The following is a 26,159-nucleotide window of genomic DNA, read 5'->3' as shown; positions in this document are numbered from 1 at the left end:
CGAATTTTTCGAAACGTAAAACGCTATACGACACTGAGCACACGCCTAGTTTTCGTGGTATACGGATTTTCGACTTTGAAAATTGCTAATCTGGCAAATGGCACGATCCATTAGTCAGTCAGTCAATCAGTCAAGTCAAGTCCAGTCTGTCTGTCTGTCTGTCTGTCTGTCTGTCTGTCTGTCTGTCTGTCTGTCTGTCTGTCTGTCTGTCTGTCTGTCTGTCTGCAAGTGCTGCCCAATTTTAGATCACCACGACTGCTTGCTCGAGCCCAGGAGTGTGTCTGGCGCGCTGCATAACCTGTTTAACGCGAACGACGTTCAGCCGCGGTACGTGCGCCTCAACACACCGCTGAAGAGCCGTTGTTACGTTCGACCTGCGGGGGCTGGCGATCTTCGGGGAAGCGACATTTACCCCAAGTGAACGGCGCCGGAATGACTGCTGCGGCAACTCGCTTTGTAAGGACGACAATACGCGAAGTCAACAGCCCGTCGCGCCACCATGTCTGGGCGCGGTTGGCGGACCAAGTATTGTTAGTGTGTTCGCAGTCACCGTCACAGGAGAGTTCCTGGAAGATGTTTTGCGGTGCCGTCTCACGGGTCTTAGAAGTCGTCAGTCAATGGGCAGACGCTGCGGCCACTGTCTGCGGAGTCAACTCTGGGATAAAGAGGCGCCTGCTCGGGGCAGGACCCGTGTCTGGTAGAACCCTCTCACCTTGGTGTGGGTGTGGTCAGTGAAACCTGCGCGGAAGTGTGTAAACCCTCCCTCTCAAAGGCGGGTCGGCGACGATGACTTTGAATGCCCCCATCGGCCGAACTTCGAACTTTGAACGGCCGTTTTCCCTCACCTAGGGATCTAGGGAGAACAGAGTGTATTTAAGCAGCCGTCGTCGCCTGTTCAGTGTGCATTCTCTTTCAGTCATGCTAGACTGATGAACTGTAACGTTCTCATGTAGATACTATAAATAAATCCTATATTCCTCGTTCTCGATGAGAACAAATCCTTCCTTTCAACAACGTCCTCAGCGTGGATGAGTTGGACGACGGTATGGGCCAGCTACCATCTATTTCATGCCCGACCCCAACCATTACACCGTGTGTGTCGGGCCCGATTCAGCGGGAGTGTCGCGTGAGCGGCAGCCCGGGGCAACGCTGGTGTAGTCGGCGTTGTGTTCGCGGTTTGTGCCTTTGCTCAACTATTGCAGCTGAGCACCTTGTCCTAACCGCGAGGACTAAGGCTGACCTCGTCCCAACGTGATGATTGGATGGCCTTTACTGCTGCGAGGAACAGACCTTAAATGTACGCGACACAATACGGAAGCCTTAGATATTCCTCGGCAGAGAGTCCTGTTCGAACACGGTACACAACTCGAGGTACCAAGAGGGGTAGAATGACCGCATGGACGCATCCAGTTTACGTGCGCCGCGACTCCCATTAACCAGATCTGCTAGAACCGAAGCGAAGCCGCATACACGACAGGCTGTAGCATAGGTTCAATTTATCGATATGGAATCAAACTTGTTGCTGGTGTGTTATCTTTTGCCCTTTGTGATGTTATCAACACTGTGTTTAGTACCGGCATTTTTCCAACGAGTATAAAACAAGGAAAAGTGAGACCTGAATTTAAAAAGGGAGATCGAAATTATATTTTTAATTATTGCCCTATATGACCATCCTATTATGTTTTAGTAAGGTAATTGAGAAGCTCATTGTTAATCCCCTAATGAACTACCTAACAAATTTTGACCTTTTCACATCTTAGCAGTTTGGTTTTAGTGTTAACTTATATATGAATAAAGTGCTGATAGAACTAACTGACAGCATAAAACAGTTTAGCGATAATAGGCTATAGGGAAGGGCGGCATTTATAGCTTTTGACACTACTACCCACTCCATTTCGTATGCTAAACTTGAATCTTTGGGAATTTGTGGACCCGCTGCCGCCCTACCTTACTAGCTACCTTACCAGAAAGCTACCTTACCAGTAAGGTGCTACCTTACTAGCTACCACGGCACTGTTTCCATATCCACTTTCTTTGGGTATTTATGTGTCCTAGTAGAACCCTGGGATTGTTAGCCAGCGCCACCACTCGCAGACCTTGGCGGCGGACGTGGAACGTCCTTTCTTGCCGCAGGCGACACGAGAACGTGATCTTTTTGGGTAAAGGTAGAGCATCGGTAGAGGATCGCACGCGAAATGCGAATGTTGTGGGTTCGGTTCCCACCTGCGGCAAGTTGTTTTTTCATCCACTTTAATTTCCATTAATTTATCGTTTCATTATTTCATTTATTAAGCGCAAGTAATTTCCCCTATGTTGTCTTTGGTATCATTGTTTGTTGGCTTCTTATGATATGACTAATAAAAATCGGGCCCCTCGGTTAACCCCCTTTCTTCTAGTTTATATATATATATATATATATATATATATATATATATATATATATATATATATATATATATATATATATATATATATATATATATATTGCTATATTCCATTGATCTTCTCGCTTTATATTCCTGGATTATTGTTTATAAATTCATTTTGTTTGTGTTGGATTGTTCACTCTTGATGTTATGCAACATTTTCATTCCTATTCTATGTCTGTTGTTTCTGCACTTACATGTGCATTTCAAAAAAAGAATCTTTATTGCTGATTTCAATATAATCTTCCACTTCCCGGATGTTGGATTATTAACTTCTGACATGTTGATTTGTAATTTTCCTTAATCGAAAGTCTTAGGTGATATGATGTATTGTTTACTGATGTCTTGTTTATTGCGCGTTTCGCTGCTGACTCCTAGGTTCCTGAATCGTGCCAACACGCTGATACGACCAATCACTTTGACGAAAGCGGAATCGGCGTTTTTGTCAATACAGCAATGCGACCGACAACTACATTAAAATGGCGCTAGCGGACAAGCGCGTCTCTTTTGCTCGCGTGATCTCAGCTTAGAGCATGCGAGTTTCGTTTCGGCGAAAGCGACGCACACGAATAGGAATTGGAAGCAGCGGAACCAGGTGGCCGTTCAAATAATGCGATCGACACCAGCTTCGGTTTTGGAGGTCTTGCGGTACTGAGTCAGAGGGCACAGATGCGGAGTGCGCAGCATAGCGAGCTCTACCTCTGCATCCTTGTCGTGTGAATCACAATCGTTATACGCTGTTATGACCGACCTGTCAGGTGCGAGAAGCATTCAAACGGGCTTCCCCATGTGAACATAACTGCCCTCTTCTCCGAATCAACGCCACCTCGTTCTCCACGAGCTGACACAAAAGGATAGAAGCAGAAACCAAACGTCAAGATGACGTCACCCCTTTTCCCCGCGCTCGCATGAAGGACGGGCAAAGGGAAGGACAGGCTCCGGAGGAAGATGGCGACGACGACAGGACCGGCAGAGGTTATTTAAGGCCGTGCTGGCCCATGTATTAAAAAGAACCGCTCGAGGCTCACATGAGAGTCACATCCATGTACCGATGAAGTGAACACAACCTTTTCTACTTTTTATCATCCTCTCTATGCCCAGCTTCATCGTCGTTTCGTGATTCCTGAGGTGAAGGCCCACCTGACCCGGGAGAGATTATATCAACGTATAGAATACCATGATTCGCGAAAAAAAAATTGAGGACGCTTAAACTTCGCCGTTTAAGATTGGAACGCTGTAGCATTCAAAGGTCTCCGGCTGCTTCTCACGCTTCTAAGCAACTGCAGCTTATGTAACCGTAATGTTTACCGGGAAACGTTGGCGGCGAACGCGCGAAGGCACGAAGGCGAGCTTTCTAGTAGAAACGCGGCCTCTTGCGCCGGCCGATCCCGGAGGCTGTACAATGCCGCGCCAATAAAGTTACAACATTTTGAGGATTCTGTGATTGTTTGCCACTTTTAATATTTCAGTCTGAGAATATTTAACATAAAAGGCATGCGCTGTCGACGCTTTGTCTCACGACATTTGTTTGTGGGTCGTCATTCTCAATTTTCCGAGGAACAACACTGTCAAGAATGTAAGACAAGGTATTAGCAACTCTAGTGGTAGAATGGCGTGGAAATATAACCTGGATGTACTGCATGTCATATAGCAAGGCGTGGCAGATACATTTGCGTAAATATATACACGGCAACTTTCGCTCACGTTACGCCAACGCCGGTGCAGTCACCGGCCCCTGACGCCAACATCGTATTAGACAGTTTTACTTTAGCGTTCGCAACCGAACGTAAAAGCATTACGCACGTAAAGATATAGCGCCGTCCTCACTGCGCATGCTCGGAACGTTATTGGGTTTCTGCGGTTTACGCGCGCTGTGATAACGTACGTTATTTGGCGAGTTTAACGTCGTAATGTTTACGGACGCTAAGAAATAGCGTTGTCGAACATGGCGGCACCCATGGCTCCCGCTTCAGCGCGAATTCTCGCTAGACTACGCTCTCACTCGCGTTGATCGCCAGTAACTGTTGTAATGAGCTTTCGCTTTCTCTAAACTCACCTGAAAGCTTAGTTATGAGCGCATAGCACGTCCATTTTCTGAGATCGTTCGGCGATTCTGGCGCCCGGGCGTACGCCTAACGAGACGCGTCCACATAGCAACAGCAGGATGTTTGCTAACGAACTGTCTCGGCTTGGATACGTTTGGCACGAGGCACCAGACAGCTGCCCTGTTTTATAACGTTTTCTCGCGGTTTGTGTTTCCGTGAGGTAAACTAAAAGACTTGAAAGGGCACGCACCACAACGTCCGGCAAAGGTGCTTACGTTTAACGTACGTAAGGCGACAAACGCTACTCTAAAGCTGTCTATTTTCTGCCACACCGGGCCCTTAACCTTATCGCGGTAACGGTTCGTTTATTTTCCGAGAAGCACCATTTGTGCGAAGAACATTGAACCGGGAACTACGCCAATGCTTACGAAAGCTCGTGCTCAGCCGAGAAATCATGGCGCCATGCACCGACGTCATTGCCTTCGCCAAACCAGGCTAAAATGGCAGCGCTGATACATTTGCGTTGAATGACCAATTAAACGCAAACTTTAACCAACGCACCGCTTATCCGCAGTGCTAAATGCTCGTGGCACGGGTACTTGATAAAATTGACTCAGATAAAATCTTCCGCGATCCCCTTGTCTGTTCGTCGTGTTCAGTGCCTTCAACAACACTGAACAGGCATGAGATATCGGTCACATTACTTGACATGAACACGCCTTGGTTCCCCTTCTCGTTTCTCCAGCTCTCGGAGTTAAATGTTCAAGCTACGGCGCCGTGTATGAGCTAGCTTGGCTTTTGTACCTTTTCGAAAAACAAAGAGGTTTGTTTTATGCAAAAGGAAATATTTGCCGATGAGGGCCACGCTCTTCGCGACTGCGGTGTTGTCGTTTAATCTGACGGCATGTTCTACAGGAGATCGCATGTTTAAAGCAGGTTTTTTTTTGCCGGTGTTTTAATCCGAAATTATTCGTTTCACAATGCTACCTTTTTAGCGAAACACCTGAACGGAGAACCGAGGAGAAGCGCGGCGCATCACGTGACACGGCCTCGGGAAAACGCGCTACTCGAACATGTGTGCACGACGGGGAAGAAAACGGCAGCATTAGCAAGCTTAGGTTCGCGAGGAAGCCATTATACTGCAGCAGAGGATAATACACAGACGCGCAACTGCAATAAGAGGTGCGAACCGCTTAATTAAAAGGAGCGTCGCGAAATGTTCCTGCCAAAGGTGCTCCTCGAGTCTCATTTCCGGGTGATTCGGACAGAGCAGGGAACCAGCTATTAAATGTTCCAACCTAGCGCTTTTCTTCAGGCCTGTGCTCCTATTCTTTCTTTTTTTCCCCTTATTTTTTTTCTCTTTTTGTGCGTTTCTTAGTTCATAGCCTCGAGGCGCCGATGTTTACGGCTTCGTCTTCTGTCCAATCTGTTTACTACTGTTGTTCTTTCAGAGTACTCGTCATCGATATTAACAGTCTCTCCGCCTATGTCTTGAGAACGGAATTGGCTAAGATTCATTCATTCATTCATTCATTCATTCATTCATTCATTCATTCATTCATTCATTCATTCATTTCATTTCATTTCATTAATTCGTTCAATCATTCTTTTGTTCGTATTTTAGTTCTTCATTCGATATTTCTCGATCCTTTCTTTCCTTGAGCAATCACTGTTTCTATACTTTTGCGAACAGTGCCTCAAGTAAAAGATCAATTGCACGCGCACTCACCCCGTAATACACAAAGGGAATAACCGTCAACTTACTCTTTATTGCGTACGGATGGACTTGTACTCAGCACAAGGCAGCGACTTGCACGGTGGACGAACAGAATCACTCGCTGTAACACACATAGCACGAAGTGCCCGCTCGACTAGCTCGTGCCTTTCTGGATGGTTCCGACGGCCCTATTCCAGAGGATCTCTCGGGTTTTAACGCGACAGCGTTAAGGGCCCCGCGTCGCAGAAAATTCGGTGCCGGCATCTGCGTCGGCGGAGCCGTCCGTGAGTGAAAATTATCGTATATATTTGAATATATCTATATGCCACGCCTTGCTATATGACACGAGGTATGTGCTGGTTATATTGCCGCACCATTCCACCACTCATGTTCCTCATACCCTGTCTTACATTTTTGACAAACTTATGGATGGATGGAAACAACTTTATATTGAATCCGGCAAATTTGACGACCCGGGCTCAGGTCTCCCATGAGGGGACTTCGAGGCCATCGGAATTTGGAGAATGACAGCCCGCAAACAAATGCCATGAAACAAAACAGCTACAGCGCATGCCTTCTATGTTAGATCTTCTCAGAATTAAATACTAAAAGTGCGAAACAACAACAGAAACCTCAAAATCATGTAATTTTACTGGCGCGGCTGTAAACAACCTCCGGAATCGGCTCAAGCAGGAGGCCGCGTTTCTACCAGGAAGCTCGGCGTCGTGCAGAGCGAATGCCGCCAGCGTTTCCTGGTAAATATTACGGTTACATAAGCTGCAATTGCTGGGAAACGTGAGAAGTACTCGGGGATCATTGAATTAAATCGCGTTCCACTCTTAAATGCGAAGCTAAAGCGTCCTCCAAGTTTTCTTTTTTTGTGTGTGTGTGGTGCTTAAGCTCTCCCCGCTGGAGATAATATCCCTGCAATCCGCGCTCCTCCGCCCCGTTTTCTCCCACGCAATAAAGTGAGGTATAGTTAACCCCGTACGTACACACACACACACACACACACACACTGTGTGTGTGCATATATATATATATATATATATATATATATATATATATATATATATATATATATATATATATATATATATATATATATATATATAGAGAGAGAGAGAGAGAGAGAGAGAGAGAGAGAGCTACAAGATATCTCTATGACGAATCCGTATAAAATTGTGTATTCCTGCGGTGTGACTATGGCTTGTTCTTCTGACTTTTTTTTCGTCCAGAGACGAAGCAATATTACATTCCCTCCTTAGCAAAATGACTGGAGCTATTTATTTATTTATTTATTTATTTATTTATTTATTTCGTTTGCTTTTCTTGCGTGTGTGCGTAACAGGGACTATCAAAGTAAAATACTCGCTTCTATAATATTCGTTGCTCGCTTAAAGCGAGCGATCTCTGTTACGAGACAAAACGCGTGAGTTGTACAATAGAAGAAAAAGAAAAGACGATGATGATAAAACTTTTTTTCTCACTAGAAGGTCCCAACTGGGGTTGTTCAAGTTGCGTGCAACAAAGCGCGAGTGATCCCAATTGCTTTATTATCCACTCAGGAATTAATTAGTGAATTCGGCATGCCTTCAGAGATGAAAACGAAGGAGAAAGACATTCACCAAAGCGCTTCCACATCAAAGAAGCCGTCGTTCCTTTCCATGAACGGCCGCATTGTTCCTGACGCTTTCGTAAGCATAGCGGCTCATTTTTGCAAGACCGGCGGAGAATCAAAACGTCCCATTCTTTGCACACAGCGCGCACCGATTAGTTCCGAGTTCACGCATGCGCCGTCCGATCGATACGCATTCCGTAGGTACATAATGCTGCGAGGAAAAGAAAAAAGCTTCTGAATTAGGTTCAAGGCCCGAGGCCAACAATTAAGCCCGGAATCTAATGAAAACCTTACTCCGCCTGCGCACTGTTTATAATCCGGTTGGCGCACACGCAATAATTTGAAATTTAAGAAAGGCCAATTGTTCTCATAGTCAGTATAGCGTGTCTATCTGTGGTGGAACGAGAAGCGCGTGCGAAATCGCATTATAGGCTAAGAACAGATAACCAAAAAAGGTCAGCAAACAAGCAAGCAAGCACACAAGCAAGCAAGCAAGCAAGCAAGCAAAGGAATAAGATTCAATGCATCAGCACACTATCATGCGACCTATCTGCATGCGAGTGAAATGTGTCGTCGTAGTCAAGTAAACGCATAGTCCGGGGACCGAGTCCGGTAAAGGGCCGCCACATGTTGGACCACGTGACAGCGCGTGCACCTTTGCACTGTCACTTCCATGTTCAGCAGAAGTCAACAAAACAATTGCAAAAAAAAAACCATCTAGAAGAGTGATTTCATTTTTTCTAAGATATTCTGGAAAATGCGTAAAGCGCGCTAACGTCTGAACGAGAATGAACAGACTTCTGTTTAAAGCGCGGCTGTTACACAACTAAGGCCTCTTACGCAGGCTTCGCACTTCGTGCCGTATAAGAACGCCCGCGAGTTTAAGCGAACTATACGCGAAATCCCCCCCCCCCCCCGCCCTCCCTCACCTTTGTTTCTGTTCTCATCGTGTTCTCTCTACACTATGGCGTCAGGATACAACTAAAGGCTGTTATTAATGCGGAAGCGTTACACGTCCTCCGATGCAGAAAATCGGGCGTGACCAAGCGATAGTAGGACATATATGGCCGACGGCGCCAAGAGTAAAATCGGGTAAAAAATGAAAGAATGCTAGGATCGACGTCGAATTTCGCATGGAAGTTTCTCTAAACGAAGTTCATTAATGGCTTTGAAAAGAAAGCTTCTTAGACTTCGGTATGGGTCGGAATCGAATACGGATCTCAAAGGTGCGAGATGAGCACGCTTCTCCGACGCCACAGCGACATTCTTTTTTCTTTAATGCCGGCTTTGACATCATGCGCAAACAATAAACAAGATATAAAGCATGTCAACAAGGATTTTGCTGGCACGACATATTAAAATTGGCAGCATTAAAAATTTTTTTTTTCTTTAGCCAGCCAGACGCCGCGGCGACTGCGCGGTTCTGGCTGGCTAAAGGTAGGCCTGTACCGCGCGCGTCATTGTAGACGTCACGTGGGAGCCATCTGGCTGCGACGATGGAGTGAATTACGGCTTATTAACGTTGTTACAAATTAGAACAAGGTGGATCAAAACCTAGAGCCGTGAAGGACACATGAGAGAACGTATGACGTCACGTATCGTGGACGTAAGCAATTAATTAGAGAAGTCGTAACGCTATCGCATTCGAATCGCGTAAGAATGCTTAAGTGACCGCCATCTTTTTTTTTCTTTTTTTTTTTAGTATAAAGCAGACCGTCGAACGAAATGCCAGGGCGCTTACTTTCGTCGAGCGCGTTCACGTGCCCACTGGCGAAAACGAAGTGCAAGGAAAATAAGAAAGGAGGCAGCACGGGAGTGCACGACTACTGTTACGTTTCGCCTAAGACGCGCGGTTTAGCCGGCGCGGCTGCAACAAAGCGGCAGACATTTTGGCCCGTTCGGCGTCGCCGCTACGCCTCCCCGCCAAGCGCGTCCAGGCATGTTCCGATGCCACGTGTCTTCATGTGCGTGTGTGAGTGTATGTGCATATTGGTGCCCACGCTTGTCGAAGCGCGGCAGCCGGGGAGAGGAGCTCCCAACATCTGTGAAGCGAGGGGGTCTGACAGGCGGCGACACGACAGTGTGAGCCACCTTCTCCTCCCCATTGTGCCCGACCGGCGGCGACACGACAGTGTGAGCCACCTTCTCCTCCCCATTGTGCCCGACCGGCGGCGACACGACAGTATGCGTCACCTTATCCCATTGTTCCCGAGCGGCACAGTCACGTGCTCGTCTATAGAGGGGTTCCTTCTTGCCCTCAACTGCGAGAGTATAAAAGCAGCTGCCCCCGGACGCCAAAGGAGGGCTCCGATTTCTTATGTTGAGTAAAGTGCACTCCCGTCTCTCTACTTCGGTCAACCTGACCGCCAACTCTTTGCGATGTTAGAATAAACAAGTTGTTTTGTTGTTACCAGTCGACTCATGCTTTGCCGGGACCTTCGGATGCTTCCAGTTGTACCCCAGGCCGCCAGGCCAACGCTACCCTTGGGGCTTGCGACCCAAGTGCAACAACGGGCGTCAGCGCCGAGTTCGCAACAAATCGCACCAGCGGTGCGACTACAACAACTGTCTGGCAGAGGTGAGATTGCGACAACGGAGGCCAGCAGCGAAGATATGCAGTTGACTGTATGCTGAGCAGCTCAACGACCATCCGGGAGCAGTGCAACGAGCCCTGTGTGATGACTGGTTGCCTGCAGCGGAACGACTGCGCTGGATTCTTGGCTACGAGGTTTGGTGAGTGCGGGACTTTCTTCTTCTGAGCTTTGCCAGGCTTTTGTTAGTGTCAGAAACAGAGCTGGTAATTGTGGTTGTCGTTGCTGCCGGGTTAGATTGCGGCAAGACAATAATAGGCAGTAGAGAAAGCAGCATTCAGAGCAGCCATGGATTTGAAGTCGTTGCGCAAACCGAAATTGTTGGAGCTTGCAAGAGAGTTGGGTCTGGATGTCTCGGACAAACTCAGAAAACCAGAACTGCTAAAGGCTATTCTTGAGTTAGAGGCTGAGGATGACGAGCTGTCGGAATGCCTTGAGACTATTGAGGAGAGGTCAAAAAGACAGGAGCGCGAACTTAAAGAGCAAAAAGAGAAACAGGAGCGCGAACTTAAAGAGCAGAAAGAAAAAGAAGAGCGCGAACACGCTTTGGAAATGAAGCGTCTCGAGGTAGAGATGGAACGCGCTCGTAATGGAAGTCAGGCACACGGTGCAGGAGAACGCGTATTGTTCAAAATGACTGACCTGATGCGGCCGTTTAAGCTTGGAGAGGACATTGGTTTGTTCCTGGTTAACTTTGAGCGAACGTGCGAGAAGCAGGGGTTCTCTCGGGAAACGTGGCCACAGCGCTTGCTCACTTTGTTACCCGGCGAGGCGGCCGACGTAGTCGCTCGCTTGGATAGAGAGGAGGCAGAGGATTTCGACAAAGTGAAATCGAGTCTGCTAAAAAAGTACAGGCTGTCAGCGGAGGCGTTCCGTCGGAAGTTTCGGGAAAATGAGAAAGGCAGAAGTGAGTCATACACAGAGTTTGCGTACAGGCTAATGTCAAACATGCAGGAGTGGCTCAAAGAAGAGAAAGCGTTTGGTGACCACGATAAAGTTCTGCAGTGCTTCGGGCTGGAACAGTTTTATAGTCGGTTACCTGAGAACGTGCGGTACTGGGTCTTGGATAGGCCAGACGTTTGTACGGTGGCTAAAGCCGCTGAGCTAGCCGAGGAGTTTGTGACGCGTCGGGCTCGCGGAGCTAAGGACGGTCAAAAGGGTGAATTTGGCTCGAAGTTTGAGAGGCCGAAGTTCACACCCATGAGAGCAAAGGGGAACACACGTAGTGCGGATGCGAGTGAAAGCAGTGCGACCGAACCGAAGGAGACGGCGGCAGCCGAAGCCGAACGCAGAAAGCGGTTCGAGACGAGGCAAGCGCGCATTTGTTATACGTGCCAGAAGCCGGGTGACTTTTCGGCGCAGTGTCCGGAAACAAAACCAAAAGTTGTGTTTTTGTCAATATGCAGCACTGACGAGAACATGAAGCTTCTCGAGCCTTACATGCGAGACCTCCTCGTGAACGGGAAAGAGTGCCGAGTGCTTCGCGATTCCGCAGCTACAATGGATGTAGTTCACCCGTCTTACGTAGAACCCCATATGTTCACGGGCGAGTGCGCATGGATCAAGCAAGCCGTGGAAGCTCATAGCGTGTGTCTGCCGGTAGCAAAAGTGCTTATTGAAGGACCTTTCGGAGCGCTTGAGACGGAGGCGGCAGTGTCATCTATGCTGCCCCCCCAGTACCCGTACCTATTTTCGAACAGGTCCGATCTCCTCCTGCGCGAGAAGGGGCTTTTGTTTGGTGAGGCTAGCGTTCAGGCCTTAACCAGATCGAAGGTTCGGGAGCTCGCTGCAAAGGCGGTAGTTGCGGGGCCGACGTTATCGAACAATGAAAAAGGGTCAGAGGCGCAGCAAGCTGATATTCGGAGCACGCCCGAACTGAATAAACTTGAGTCTGTAACGTTAAAGGCACCAGATACTGGAGAGGAAAATCCCGATGCGGGAAAGTTAGAAGAGCTATCTGCAGATTTGCTCATCGCGCCTACGTCAGACGGACTTAATAGGTTGCTAAAAGTCAGCCGGTCGGCTTTGATAGCCGAGCAAAAGAAGGATGGCAGCCTAGAAAACATACGCTGCAATGTCAAGGAAGGTATCGCCAAGAAAAATGCTCGCTTTGTGGAAAGAGGTGGAGTCCTGTACCGGAAGTATCTAGACCGCAGAGGAGTGGAGTTCGATCAGCTGATCGTGCCTCAATGCTATCGTGAGGATCTGTTGCGCTTGTCGCACGGGGGTTCGTGGTCCGGACACCTAGGAGTTAAGAAAACTAAGGACCGTCTCTTGCAAGAGTACTATTGGCCAGGGTGTTTTCGGGACGCAGACCATTTCGTGAGGACATGTGACACCTGTCCGCGGGTGGGCAAACCAGGGGACAAATCGAGGGCGCCGTTGAGATTGGTACCTATCATTACGGAGCCTTTTAGACGGCTCGTTATTGATACAGTGGGACCTCTGCCGGTAACAGCCACGGGGTACAGACACATTTTGACTGTGATCTGCCCAGCGACAAAGTTCCCTGAAGCAGTGCTGCTTAAAGAACTCAGCTCAGTTGAGATAGTCAATGCACTACTGTCCATATTTGCGCGAGTTGGTTTTCCTGCGGAAATCCAATCAGATCAGGGCACAGTGTTTACTAGCGCTTTGACGACAACTTTTCTCGAAAGGTGTGGGGTAAAGCTGTTACACAGCTCAGTGTACCACCCACAGTCGAATTCCGTTGAGAAGCTCCACTCCGTCATGAAGCGCGTGTTGAGAGCATTGTGTTTTGAACATCAAACTGACTGGGAGCTGTGTCTGCCTGGGGTGATGTTTGCATTACGGACCGCGCCGCATGCTGCTACGGGGTTTTCGCCAGCTGAGCTGGTGTACGGTCGCTCGCTTCGGTCTCCGCTTCGCATGCTTCGAGAATCGTGGGAAGGCAGGGGCGACGACCCAGTCGTGGTGGAGTACGTGCTTAAGCTCCTCGAACGCTTAAGAAGGGCACAGGAGTTGTCAGGTGAAGCAATGGCAAAGGCCCAGCAGAGGGCCAAGGTTTATTATGATCGGACCGCCAGGGCCCGTCGTTTTGAGGTGGGCGATGAGGTCATGATATTGCGCACATCGCTAAACAACAAACTAGACGTGCAGTGGGAGGGCCCAGCGCGAATTGTTCAGAAACTGTCGGACGTTAACTACGTGGTGAGTCTGCCAGGAAAGCGGAAAGCACAGCAAGTTTACCACTGTAATCTGCTCAAACCTTATAGACAAAGGGAAGCAGTAGTGTGCATGATGGTAAACGTTCCTGAAGAGCTTCCGGTCGAGCTTCCGGGACTAGGCTCAGTGACGAACAGGGAAGACACCGATCAAGTCATTAGTGACTTAGTCAGTGGATCACCGCTGTCGCCTGAGCAGAAAACCGAACTACACCAGCTCTTACAAGAGTTTCAAGGTCTGTTCTCTGAGAGGCCTGGTAGGACTTCTGTACTTACTCATGATATAGAACTTACCTCCCCAGAGCCAGTACGATCCAAGGCGTATCGGGTGTCACCCCGCCAGAGCGATATTATGGAGGCTGAGGTAAAGAAACTGCTACAGCTCGGTGTTATTGAGGCAGGTGAGAGTGAATATACCTCCCCTTTGATTTTAGTTGAGGTACCGGGCAAGGAACCTCGTCCTTGCGTCGACTACCGCAGGCTTAATTCCATCACTAAGGATCAAATTTATCCGATCCCTAACATCGAGGAGCGCCTTGAGAAAGTTAGTAGCGCTCAGTTTATTTCCACCCTAGATCTTGTCAGGGGTTATTGGCAGGTTCCACTTACAGAAGAGGCTAGTAGGCGTATACCGCCACCGAGAAAGAGTGTGCATGTCTCGTGTGGGCCGTTCAGAAACTGTCATGCTATCTAGCCGGCTCGAGGTTTATCATTGAGACGGATCACTGCCCTCTCCAATGGCTGCAGACCATCTCTCCCAAAAATGGCCGCCTCCTGCGCTGGAGCCTCGCTTTGCAACAATATTCCTTTGAGGTGCGTTACAAAAAGGGGAGTCTCAACGGTAACGCCGATGGCTTAAGTCGAAGCCCCTAACGTAGGAATCAGCCTCAAAATTGTTTGTTACTGATGTTTTTCTTCCTGAGGCAGGATTTTTAACATATTGCTTTTGTTTAGTGTTTCAAAGTGATGACATGCTTTCTAGTGTAATTTTCCAATTTGTGGACGCGTTCTAAGTGCTGCTAGACTACTGTAAGGAACTAGGCAGTGGTATAGAAGGGGAAAGAGCCTGGCAGGGCTTAGTGAGGGTTGTGCCGTGCTTGCTGACTGAGCGGTTGAGTTTCAGCGTAGTTCTAACGCTTGCCGGGAACGAGAACAAAGATGTGAACTCTCCCGAAGTCACTTTGCAGTGTCCTGTGCGAACCTGAACGAGAGAACGAGGCCTTCTCTGTGCGCTGCGCTCAAGAAACGTCGAGGGACGCCCGACTTCGGTTATGAGCATCATCGAGCGACATCCCTCCGGACAGCGGATGCAGTCCCCTGTCCATCGGGATCTCCTTCCCCCGGCGGGGCGGTCTGTTACGTTTCGCCTACGACGCGCGGTTTAGCCGGCGCGGCTGCAACAAAGCGGCAGACATTTTGGCCCGTTCGGCGTCGCCGCTACGCCTCCCCGCCAAGCGCGTCCAGGCATGTTCCGATGCCACGTGTCTTCATGTGCGTGTGTGAGTGTATGTGCATATTGGTGCCCACGCTTGTCGAAGCGCGGCAGCCGGGGAGAGGAGCTCCCAACATCTGTGAAGCGAGGGGGTCTGACAGGCGGCGACACGACAGTGTGAGCCACCTTCTCCTCCCCATTGTGCCCGACCGGCGGCGACACGACAGTGTGAGCCACCTTCTCCTCCCCATTGTGCCCGACCGGCAGCGACACGACAGTATGCGTCACCTTATCCCATTGTTCCCGAGCGACACAGTCACGTGCTCGTCTATAGAGGGGTTCCTTCTTGCCCTCAACTGCGAGAGTATAAAAGCAGCTGCCCCCGGACGCCAAAGGAGGGCTCCGATTTCTTCTGTTGAGTAAAGTGCACTCCCGTCTCTCTACTTCGGTCAACCTGACCGCCAACTCTTTGCGATGTTAGAATAAACAAGTTGTTTTGTTGTTACCAGTCGACTCATGCTTTGCCGGGACCTTCGGATGCTTCCAGTTGTACCCCAGGCCGCCAGGCCAACGCTACCCTTAGGGCTTGCGACCCAAGTGCAACAACGGGCGTCAGCGCCGAGTTCCCAACAAATCGCACCAGCGGTGCGACTACAACACTACGTAGCTTTTGATTCCCAGGATGGCGTCGATTGCGGGACTGCAGCGGGGATGGTTCAGCGCGTTTCCGATGGCGAAGATGAAATACAAAAAAGAAGACGAGAGCTTGAAAATAAAGGGCAACATACGTCTGCGCGGGGCGTCGTAGAATTACAACTGGCGTGATTTTTTTAGCAGTGGCGCGATATATTTCTGGACTCAACGAAACGAGGCTAATCGCACGCGCCTTAGTTTCCTAAAGGTAACTGGCTTGTCTACGCCGTGAATGGCGTAAATACTTCTTTTTTTGTTCGCGAGTTACCACACTTCTGACATCATTTCTCCTATTTCGAACAACCTTTTCTTAGTGCGACCTGCAGCCATCTCTTTCTCTTTATCAATTGTACATATATTTTCAAACAACAACAACAACAACAACAACAATAATAATAATGATAATAATAATAATAATAATAATAATAATAATAATAATAATAATAATAATAATAATAATAATAATAATAATAACGTCTACCATCTAAGCAGATCACATTCTGGTATGACTTCAGTTTTTTGTGGCTAGATGGAAGGATGGATACTATAAGCGTCACCTTTGGAACGGGCTAGTGGGTTGCGCCGCCAAGCTACCGCTATTATATTGCCTAATATCCTACCTATGTCAAAAAAGAAAAGAAAGGAAGAGGAAACGCACGATGAATTCCTATAACCAAACTTTCTGAACCCGTACTGTGAACTTTGTTTTTGTACGCCTCCGTTGTTTGCTTCTTCCCTCAGTCTTCCAATTGCCTCTCACCAATTTTTATTGCGGACATGTTTACTTTCCCCCTGCTCGCGCTGGACCCAAGGGCTTCACGGAGGCCAGAGGTGCCTAAATCGACCGCTGGGGAAACATCTTGACATTCCAATAAAACATGTTCCCTCGTCTGCTTAGCTTAAAAACCTTTAAGGAAGAAGAAACACATGTTTCATCTTTCGTGTTGCATCTCGCTTTATATGTGGGTATTCTAAGGCATCCTGATCTCGCGATCCCCTTTGAGTTATCAGAAATTGTTTCTTTCCTGATTCCGTTTTTTTTCCTCTTGAGTAGTTACTAGTAGCAGATGAATAGTTCAGCACGACACCTCGCGGTAGCGACATGCGTATTCTGTCATTGCGCTGGGAAACTATGCGATGTGAAAGTAGCGCTCACGAGAGGCGCGCCATTCTTTTAAAGCGAAGTCTTCTTTGCCTATTCTCCCGACTCTTCGGGCGCTGCTACTGCTGTGGTCTTATGCGGTCCGGCTCACATGCGCCGCTGGGTTTGTTGCATCACCACCAGATGGCGTTCGCATCCTCGAATCCCGGCAGGCGCCGCCGCGGCAGTGTTTCACAGTTTGTGCGTATGTAACGGGCTGTGCTCGCTTTCCTATGCGATAAAAATGGACGTGCTGGGCTGCTGTGAAAGTCGCGTGCTGGGTTGTGATAGTGTAATAATTACAATCGTCCATAGCCTGAAGAGAGCGCTTGGAGCTGGCGTCTCAACAGCGTACTGGCCACGTATGTATAAGGAGCAGATAGGCAGGCGCCATCAAAATGGCCCCAAAGCGTGCACTCAGGCACGAGGACGCCCAGGCCCGAGAGAAGCGTCGCACGGACGAGAAGCGTCTTCGCTACGGAAGGAAATGTGACGCTGACCACGAATGTATGTATACAATGTATACATACAAATATAAAATTAATTGATTTACCTACAGCCATATACTCGAGTTAGAGTTTAGCTGTTCTGCCGCGGTCAATCAAAGCAAACAGCATACAAGGGTTCGCTTATATCGATGACCACAGTGCGTGGGATCCGCCGCATAATTTTTTATCCCATCCTCTTCCGTTGGCTTTGCCACTCAGCGTGCGCGCACTGCGCTCGACAAACCCACGAGTTGTTGGGAGAAAACGACCTCAGAAATGTTTTAGTGTGTGGACCTGCGTGAGCTGTTAACGCACAAGCTGCGGTGGTTACTCATCGTCTATGGCCTTACAGTGTTAAAAACACAAAGCCTTGGCTTCCATCGCTGTTGGCACTGATTGCGCTCCCGTCATTATTATTTGCTTTGAAAACACATAAGCACTGGTGAGATAAGAAAAAAAAAAGCAGAGAATAAGCAGGTTTGCAGTTGCCACCGAAAGGGGCGCAACGTCTGCCTTCTCTCAGGAGGAGGGGATAGAAATATAAGAACTGAAGATAGAAGGGAAAGGGGAAAGAAAGAACGATATGGAAACGGCATGCAGGAACGCTTTTGTATAGCCCACTCTGCGTCTCTTAGACTTCGAACGATGTGCCTAGTTGTTATTTGTTGCTGCTGTTGTTGTAAGATTACACAACTTACTATTCTATAGAAGCCACGTGCCTGTCAAGGTGAGCAAACCGCCGGAACATTGCAGCGATGTTTGTTACAGCTTTGTCATTACCTGAAAACGGTTGTGATATCCTTGGCCCTGAGAAGACCCTTGACTCGTGTGACTGTCCTCGATACAATGTACAGAGTCGATCACTCGCGACTGTGCTGGCTCCTATCGTGTGTTTGTCAGTACAAATCATTTTGGAATAGCGCCCTCATAAGCAGTGGCAGCAGTGGTCTACGAATGCGTTGTTACCTTTCCTAGGAACAACAGGCCTACGTAACTGTTAGCCTGTACTGTTAACGGCTGTGGTCGTGTGCACGTACACAGTCTCTATTTCTTTCTTATCTCCCACACTCTCCCTCCGCTGCCACCCGACGAAGGGTAGAAAAGTGGGTTATTCGTTCTGGTTACTCTCCCTGCCTTTATCTTTTCTTTCTTCTTAGTCTCTTTCAAAACAGGAAGCCGTATCCAAGGCCGAAGCCGTATCCAACCGTGAAGCGCTGGAGGGAAATTTTTTTTAGAGCGCCCTGCACGTCGCTGCCGACAGGCTTACACTGACACGCTACCGAAACATGCATGCGGTTATTGCAAAAACGTTCTGCGCGCCTTGGTTAAACACAGCGCGACGAGATGTCACCATCCGCGCTGCCTGCAGACGCTTACGCCTTTTTGTGTTACGGTGGGCGCCTGTGTGCTATACAGTACACCTAGCCTATGCAAGGAACTTTATACTTTACAGCAGCAGTGTGACAAATGCCATACGTGTAAAGGTCAAACTTCCACTACAACGCAATCAAGCAAGCAAGCAAGAAAGAAAGAAAGAAAGAAAGAACAGAGCGCGGGGCATAATTTCAGCCATTCACCTGGCGTTAAAAGCAAACGCATCGCGTCTGAAAGAACGCGACGAGGGAAACACTGGAGCCTGTCGCGTCTGACAAAACTAAGACTGCGCATCTGCTTTAAATATTCAATGGGCTAAATTCAGACGCCGGCACGCGCGGAGGATACATGGCACGGCAACAGAAACGCAATAAAAGTGAAAAGTAAGGAAAGTGGGAAAGAAAGGGGGGACGGGGACGCGGACAGGCCCGTATACGAGACGCCCAAAAATACAAAAAAATAAAAAAATAAAATAATTAAAGGGAGGAAAGGGGGGTGAGAGAGGGGCTGCAGGGCGCCATGCGGACAAAATAACGTTGAACTAAACACGTCGAGGAAGGCCCCACGCCAAGCTGGTTGCGATTATAATGGGAAACGAACGGAAACGTCGGCATCAGCGTCCCGAACGCTGTCATTCCCACGTGCCTTCGTGAATCCTCTGCGGAAACTGCGCGTGGAAGTGACGTCGCTCGTTATTCGATTCCATCGCGAGCGACACGGGCACAGAAACGGGCCGACGGGATGATTGTATACCTGGAGTTGCGTTCCCACAATGACGCAGGTCGAGATCGATAATCTTAGCAGCTGTAGGCAAGAACACGACGCTGGCCCCGTCTAGTACGTTTCTGGAAAGGAGTTCGCACTTCGACACCTTTCATCACGAGCTCTGTCTCCTCGGAACCACCCACGACCATTCACCGGAGGGCTAACACGCCTTTTTTCTAGTTTAATGCACGCCTCTGGAGTTATTTATAAAACTCCAAAAGAAAGTGAAATGCAGTTATCTCTATTCATTCGTCTTTACCCTTCTTTATGTATTATATTTTTTTTTGCAATCGAAGAACGGCATCACGCCTCTGGAGTTATTTATAAAACTCCAAAAGAAAGTGAAATGCAGTTATCTCTATTCATTCGTCTTTACCCTTCTTTATGTATTATATTTTTTTTGCAATCGAAGAACGGCATCTTTCAACATGCCCGCTAGCGATTTCAATCGGCTCGATCATATTAAGTCGCACAAAAAGCCGTTGCATCCCTACGATTGTTAAAGGAAAGGGGAATTGCCACGTGCGTTCTCTGTGCAAGGTATTAGAACGCCACGGCGGCATTTATAAACTGGCAACTTTGCGAAACACCGGATTCAACCGATGTGAATATTCTAACGCACGCTTTCAAATTCAAATCCCACGATTTTATAAAAGGCTCTGCGGCCTACGTCTATACGGCTTAAAATAGCGCCTCTTGGACCGTATTGGGAAGCAGCGCGGGTCAGGAGACGTTACGACGGTTTGGGTGTGGAACTAAAAAAAAAAAAAAAGAATTTGAGCCCCTCGGATAGGGACGCCACAGAAATGACACCTCAACGACAAGAGAGGCGCAGCTGAATCAACGTTTGCTTTAGCCCGATGCGTCCGGGCAGCCACGCTCTGTCCTCAGTCATATTCGTGTCCGGGAGCGCATGCGCTCTGTACGTTCTGTCACGCCGGTGCTCAGTCAGGTCAGAAGCTCGACACGAGTAACTCATGAAAAAAGTGATAAATTTGCCGGTAGCGGAAATCGCAACACGTAGTACTAAAGAAAAAGACTGTTGCGTCAGCTCCCTCGTATATGTGATGCGGCACTGCTCTTGGCGCACGAAGTTTCAGCGCTGGTTGTCCGTGCAGGGAACTTGAACAACGCGGTGCGCAGATGTTTGAGGCACCGCACCGTTAGCGCGAGAGCTCTGGGCTCAGTGAAGCGATCGTGCCACTCACCTGATATGGTGCGAAGGGTGCTCAGCGGAGACACGATGTCCTCCATGAGGTGCCGGTTCCGCTGCACAGAAGAAGACAACAAGTGAGCCCGTTACAAGTTATGCCTTTCTTCAAAGATCACAGCGATGCAGAGCAAGCGCTCGGAATGGCCGTTTCATTCGGCCCTATAGTAACAGTCGCAGAAATGGAATACGTTACAGTATATGTAAGCTCTCTCAAAGACTACAGCTTCTGGCAGACTCTGACACTTACGGACGTTCCCCGCTCCCTCTAATTTTGTTCCCGTCTTTGTTTTCTTTCTCTGCTATTCTCTCAGCCTCTCAAGAGTTCACTCTTTACCATTTTTGCCCAGTGTAGTGTAGCAAACCAGAAGCTTCTTTTACGCTTATCCTTCCCCCCCCCCCCCCTATCATTTTAATCGCTATCTCTCTCTTTCTCTCTCTCAACGAGGACAGCTATAGGGGCTTATTGGTACCGCATATCTTATTTTGTTGTAGCGCAAGCTCAACAAGGACAACAGAAAGGCACATCTGACGCACACAGCCATGTCATTTTCCTCAAGAAATATACACCCTGACGACCACATTATTCACAGCCAAAAGCAGCACGACCATACGACCGAGGCCATTCCGGTTACTAATAATTTGAACGCGGTTATACTAACGGGCTTGTTTGGCGAAAACAGTTGAATATGTCATGGTGATTATATATACCCATACTCGCCTATAACGAACTTGAGCGAAATTTCGTGATCCGTTCGGTATACACAGATTTCTTATCTGCAATGGCGAAAACAAGTGTGGAATTAAGGAGTAATCACGAACAGAACTACACGCATTAAGCAGGAACTTCTTCTGTACCTTGAACTGTTCCTCGGAGTCACTTAAAATGCCGTTTTCGATGCGCTAGTTTCCTTCAATGTCTGCACTGTACCGGTGCACCGCATTCACCGCACAAAGTGCGCATGCTGAAGCGTCGGGAGACGCCCCGATGCACACAACAGACACCCCGAGTTCGATGTCTGTAATATTCAGTTCGTTTTGAGGGAGTTATTTTACGCGAGCATCGGTCAGTAAGCCTAGCGTGTTCGATGCAGATGATAATTCGCTTTATCCGGGTGTGTTAAGTTCGTGTTCGACTGTACACGTGCACACAACTTTATAATAAAATTTTACCGTACAAAACATTCTCATGCGAAATAAATCATACACGTATGATACACGTACCTGTATATTTAGCTAAGATTGCACCGAGGGAGATCTTGAGAAAATGGCAAGTATTAACTTGCATACTAACGCGCAGAGATAAAAACAAGAGCGAAAGCACTACGTACAAATTACCTACGGCAAAAAAAAAAAAAAAAAAAATAGAAAGGTGCGTTGTATACTATTCACTCTACTTCCTTCAGACAGCACGTTTTCTTTGATTTGGTTTTCCTCCCCCGAAACTGGAAAGCAGAGCAGCCGAGGAGAGAAAAAAAAAAAGAAATGGAAAAACCCCGAATACTCTCAACGCGCTATATAAAAATAATTTATGAGTAAAAAGAAGAAAAAAACAACATTCCGCGCATTTCTTGAGGGCCTTGACGAAGGGGTAGAGGCGAGAATACGCGAACGGGCGGAGTTTATTGTAAAAGAAATACTGCTGAGGTAACAACGTCATTCACCCGTTGCCCCGAGAATAGACCGTCTTTGCAGTTGGTATTCCTCTGAGGAACGAGAGCGAATTCTATTTTTGGCGCGAACTGATTGAATTGAGCAGCACTATTCGATCAGAGCAGAGAGGGCACTTAAATTTCACTTTATAAGCGGAGATCGTTACACCACCTAAAGAGCCCGTTGTATTCTACCTCACAAACCCGTCTCAAGATATAGGTCGCACTCAAGCCAATTTTTTTTTTCTTACGAGATTAGATAGATAGATAGATAGATAGATAGATAGATAGATAGATAGATAGATAGATAGATAGATAGATAGATAGATAGATAGATAGATAGATAGATAGATAGATAGATAGATAGATAGATAGATAGATAGATAGATAGATAGATAGATAGATAGATAGATAGATAGATAGATAGATAGATAGATAGATAGATAGATAGATAGATAGATAGATAGATAGATAGATAGATAGATAGATAGATAGATAGATATATAGATAGATAGATAGATAGATAGATAGATAGATAGATAGATAGATAGATAGATAGGGGAGATGACACGTGTCACTTTGTCATGAAGGGACGTGCATGCAACGTATATTTCCGTCGAGCCATAGCAGATCGATACTACCGCCATTTTGCACTAATCCTCCATGCACCTGTTAGGTCACTTCAATTTATCGCACATATATTTTTTCCTTGGCTACTGTTATCTTTCAACCCGTCCCTTATCTGTGGACCTGCCGCGACTGTTTCGGCATGTAGAGCATTACAGTGTACTGAAATGGGCAACGCCCATTTCGTTGGCGCGCAAGCATCTTCGACAGTAATCACATGCATTTCAAATGTTTGCCTGTAGGTTTTCGTCCACAGACACACAGTCTCAGATTGCTAATGAATTGTGAAGTCCCACAATTGCGTTCTTATACTTATTTCTAAAGACATACGAATGTATACGACGAACGTATAAGATTTAAACGAGCAAATTGCGCGAGCGACAGCTCTCAGCCAAAGTAGAATGTACAGTAACGATTCATTTAATCGTGCTGAACACATTCACTTTGAATTCGCATCCAATATGCGCTATGTCATTCCGAAGGCCTCTTATGGCTTACACGTGTTTTCTCGATACAGAATTTTTCACTCGGGACGTTCATATCTTAAGTCGCCTTACGATGAAAGCAAAGCTGTATTTGGAAATTACGCTCCTGCAACACCAAAACTGCCACACTCAGAGAACGCTTGGTAAGCCGAAACATTCGGCGTATGCGGGAACTGTCGTTATAAGTTATGAAGTTAGCTTCTCATAAGTAAACAGGGATGCCAGTGCATTTCAATGGAAGCTAAAAATATTCACTATAAAAAAGTTTCGTGAACTTCCTTGCACCAAAACAGGTCCAAATGTGAGAAAATGCTGGCGTATCGGCGCTGAGATTTAGATGCGAAAATGAGAAGAAAAAGTATCAGTGGCCTTCATGTTCACCAGTAATGACTTAATCAAACTTTTCTGCCAAGCGAATGAAGATAGAGACTTGATGGAACGCCTTAAAGTTAATACTGATAAAATGTTGCTATGTGCCTTCAAGAGAGAATTTCACGGTTGGTGCAAGAGTAAAGGACATGTGAGCAAAAGCTTGAATTTTTCTGGACATTCTCGACTGAAGAATCTCAAAAGTAAAGTCAGCATTTTTTTCTGGGGAACCAAGACGGCCGACATTTCGGGTGAATGCTGCAGGCACAATCCTCGTAAAAGAATCATTTTTCCCCTTCGCTTTCCGTACGTTTGTTCCCGACGACTGTTTAGCCAATACAAACAAACAGCAAACAGCAACGAGTACAAACAGCACTTCTTTCCTTCAGATTTCGCTAATCAGCATGCTCTGATTTCAATCATGGAAGACACACCTACACACACCGACGTCTCTTTCCCCCACACACACCCACCCACACACACACACCGACGAGGACAAATAAATAAAGAAAAGAGGAGCGCGGCCAAGGATATCAGCGTTATCTACGGAGAATTAATTATTTTACGGTGACTCATCAGTATTAAAACGGAGCCCCAGGTGGGTATTCTATGAATATTCTCTGCCTGCAAGCAGAGCCGCGCGGGCTCAGCGACATCGCGATAACAATACGGATCTGCTTAGCTTTTTTTTTTTTTGATTCTTTCTTTTCTAAGGACCTGGTCGACGTGGGCCGGTGCTCTCGCTCACCTCCTCCTCTCTTTCATTGTCAGCTTCGATCTCGCTCGTTAAACAAAAATGGTTATTCTAGTATCGACGTTCCCGCTGCATACGAATTCGTGCCTCTCTATGCGCACTCGTTTTGAATAAATCATCGCAAGAGTTATACGCGCAGAGAGTAAAATACGGGCGGCAAAAGTCAAAACGCTCGTTTCAGCTACGCGGCGCCGCAAGCGCGAGCGCCGAGAGTAAAAGTAAATGACAAAAATAGTTCGTAATGTGCTTTTGGTGACTTTCAGAGGGACGAGCGCCCGCGGTTCCGACCCTATAACGAACAACCACAGAGGGCATAACGAACTCGGCTTCGGCCGCAGCAAAGATTCCCGATAGTGAACACACGCACGCACGCGCAAACACGATCACGAACGCGAACTTGGCAGCCGGGGAAGACAGGGCTCGGAGAAGTCGGAGCACGTTTTTGCCCGCACAATGGGAAAGCAGGCGGCAGCCGGCCGATTCTCCCACCGAGTTTCAAGCAGAGGCGGTGCCGCCAAGCAAAAATTCCGAAAGAAAGAAATTAAGAAGGAAAGAAAGAGAAGAAAAGCGATAACCAAACGTCTTATGCTGCAAGAAAGAGGTAAAGACACGCAAGCCTGGAAACCGAATCTCCGTGGAAGAGAGAAAAAAAAAAAAGAAAACGATGCGGTTGTTGAAAGAACCAGAAGACGACCTGCGGTTCTCCCCTTTTTCTTCCTTCTTTTTTTTCTCGTTTCGGCTTGCAGCCACAAAGGGTCCGCTCTTCAAAACTTTTCTCCGCCGACGTCGCGTATAGTCGCTTTAATGCCCTTTGGAATAATGCCGCCGCAAAGATTTAGCCCCCTTTGACGTTTCACCGTGTTTGGTTTCCATTCGCTTCACCCGGTGCAAACAGGCTGGAAGAAGAGTCCACGTCCCGCACAGCGGAATCGGCTTTTTTTCTTCTTCTTTGTTAAGTATCCCCGATCTTTCGAGCGGCTTAAATTCAAACAACCGGCAGAAATTTCCATCCTTACACTTTTTCCTTTTTTGTTGCACGAACTGTAAATAGAATTTTTGCTACGGGTTTACGGCCGCTATACCAAGCTCTCCTCTTTTATTATTCAAACTGATTGAAACGATAAAGCCTCGCTTTCGTTTCATCGAAAGGAGAATACATTTTCATAAAGAAAATCGGCAGTTGCAGAACGATTCAGGCTTCAGGCATGGTGGGCTAATCAGGGTACCCGGCAACGTCGAGCACGCATTCTCTTTGATTACAGTCGAACGTCTTTGTAACGAACTACTTGGGACCTCCGAAATGATTCGTTACACAGACTACTTTGTTAAGGTCGCATAAAGCACAGATCACGATAGAGCCGGGACATAATTAAACCTTCGTTATACATGTCATTATGCATTCTATTTCGTCATACAGGTTTCAGGAAGGCAGATTCTATAATGGGTAACATCCATGTCGTCAATCAGGTAATTGAGAAACCTGCGGAGTACAATCAGCGTCTCTACATGGCTTTCATAGATTATGAAAAAGCATTTGATTCAGTAGAGATACCAGCAGTCATCGATGCACTGCGTAATCAAGGA

General features: G+C 47.4%; 1 protein-coding gene across 8 annotated transcripts in view; it reads right to left on the bottom strand.

Annotated features, from left to right (window-relative positions):
- Epac (Exchange protein directly activated by cAMP) overlaps positions 1–26,159 on the bottom strand; it is a 514,493-nt gene that overhangs the window by 185,548 nt on the left and 302,786 nt on the right. For all 8 annotated transcript variants that reach the window (XM_075681972.1, XM_075681973.1, XM_075681974.1 and 5 more), the window contains one exon: positions 20,687–20,747. In XM_075681972.1, coding sequence (XP_075538087.1) covers positions 20,687–20,747 — 61 coding nt within the window. The remainder of the gene's footprint in view (positions 1–20,686; positions 20,748–26,159) is intronic.

Source organism: Dermacentor variabilis, chromosome 2, assembly GCF_050947875.1.
Source record: "Dermacentor variabilis isolate Ectoservices chromosome 2, ASM5094787v1, whole genome shotgun sequence".
Lineage (NCBI taxonomy): Eukaryota > Metazoa > Arthropoda > Arachnida > Ixodida > Ixodidae > Dermacentor > Dermacentor variabilis.
The sequence above is the reverse complement of the archived record's forward strand: the minus strand, read 5'-3'. Positions and strand labels throughout refer to the sequence as shown.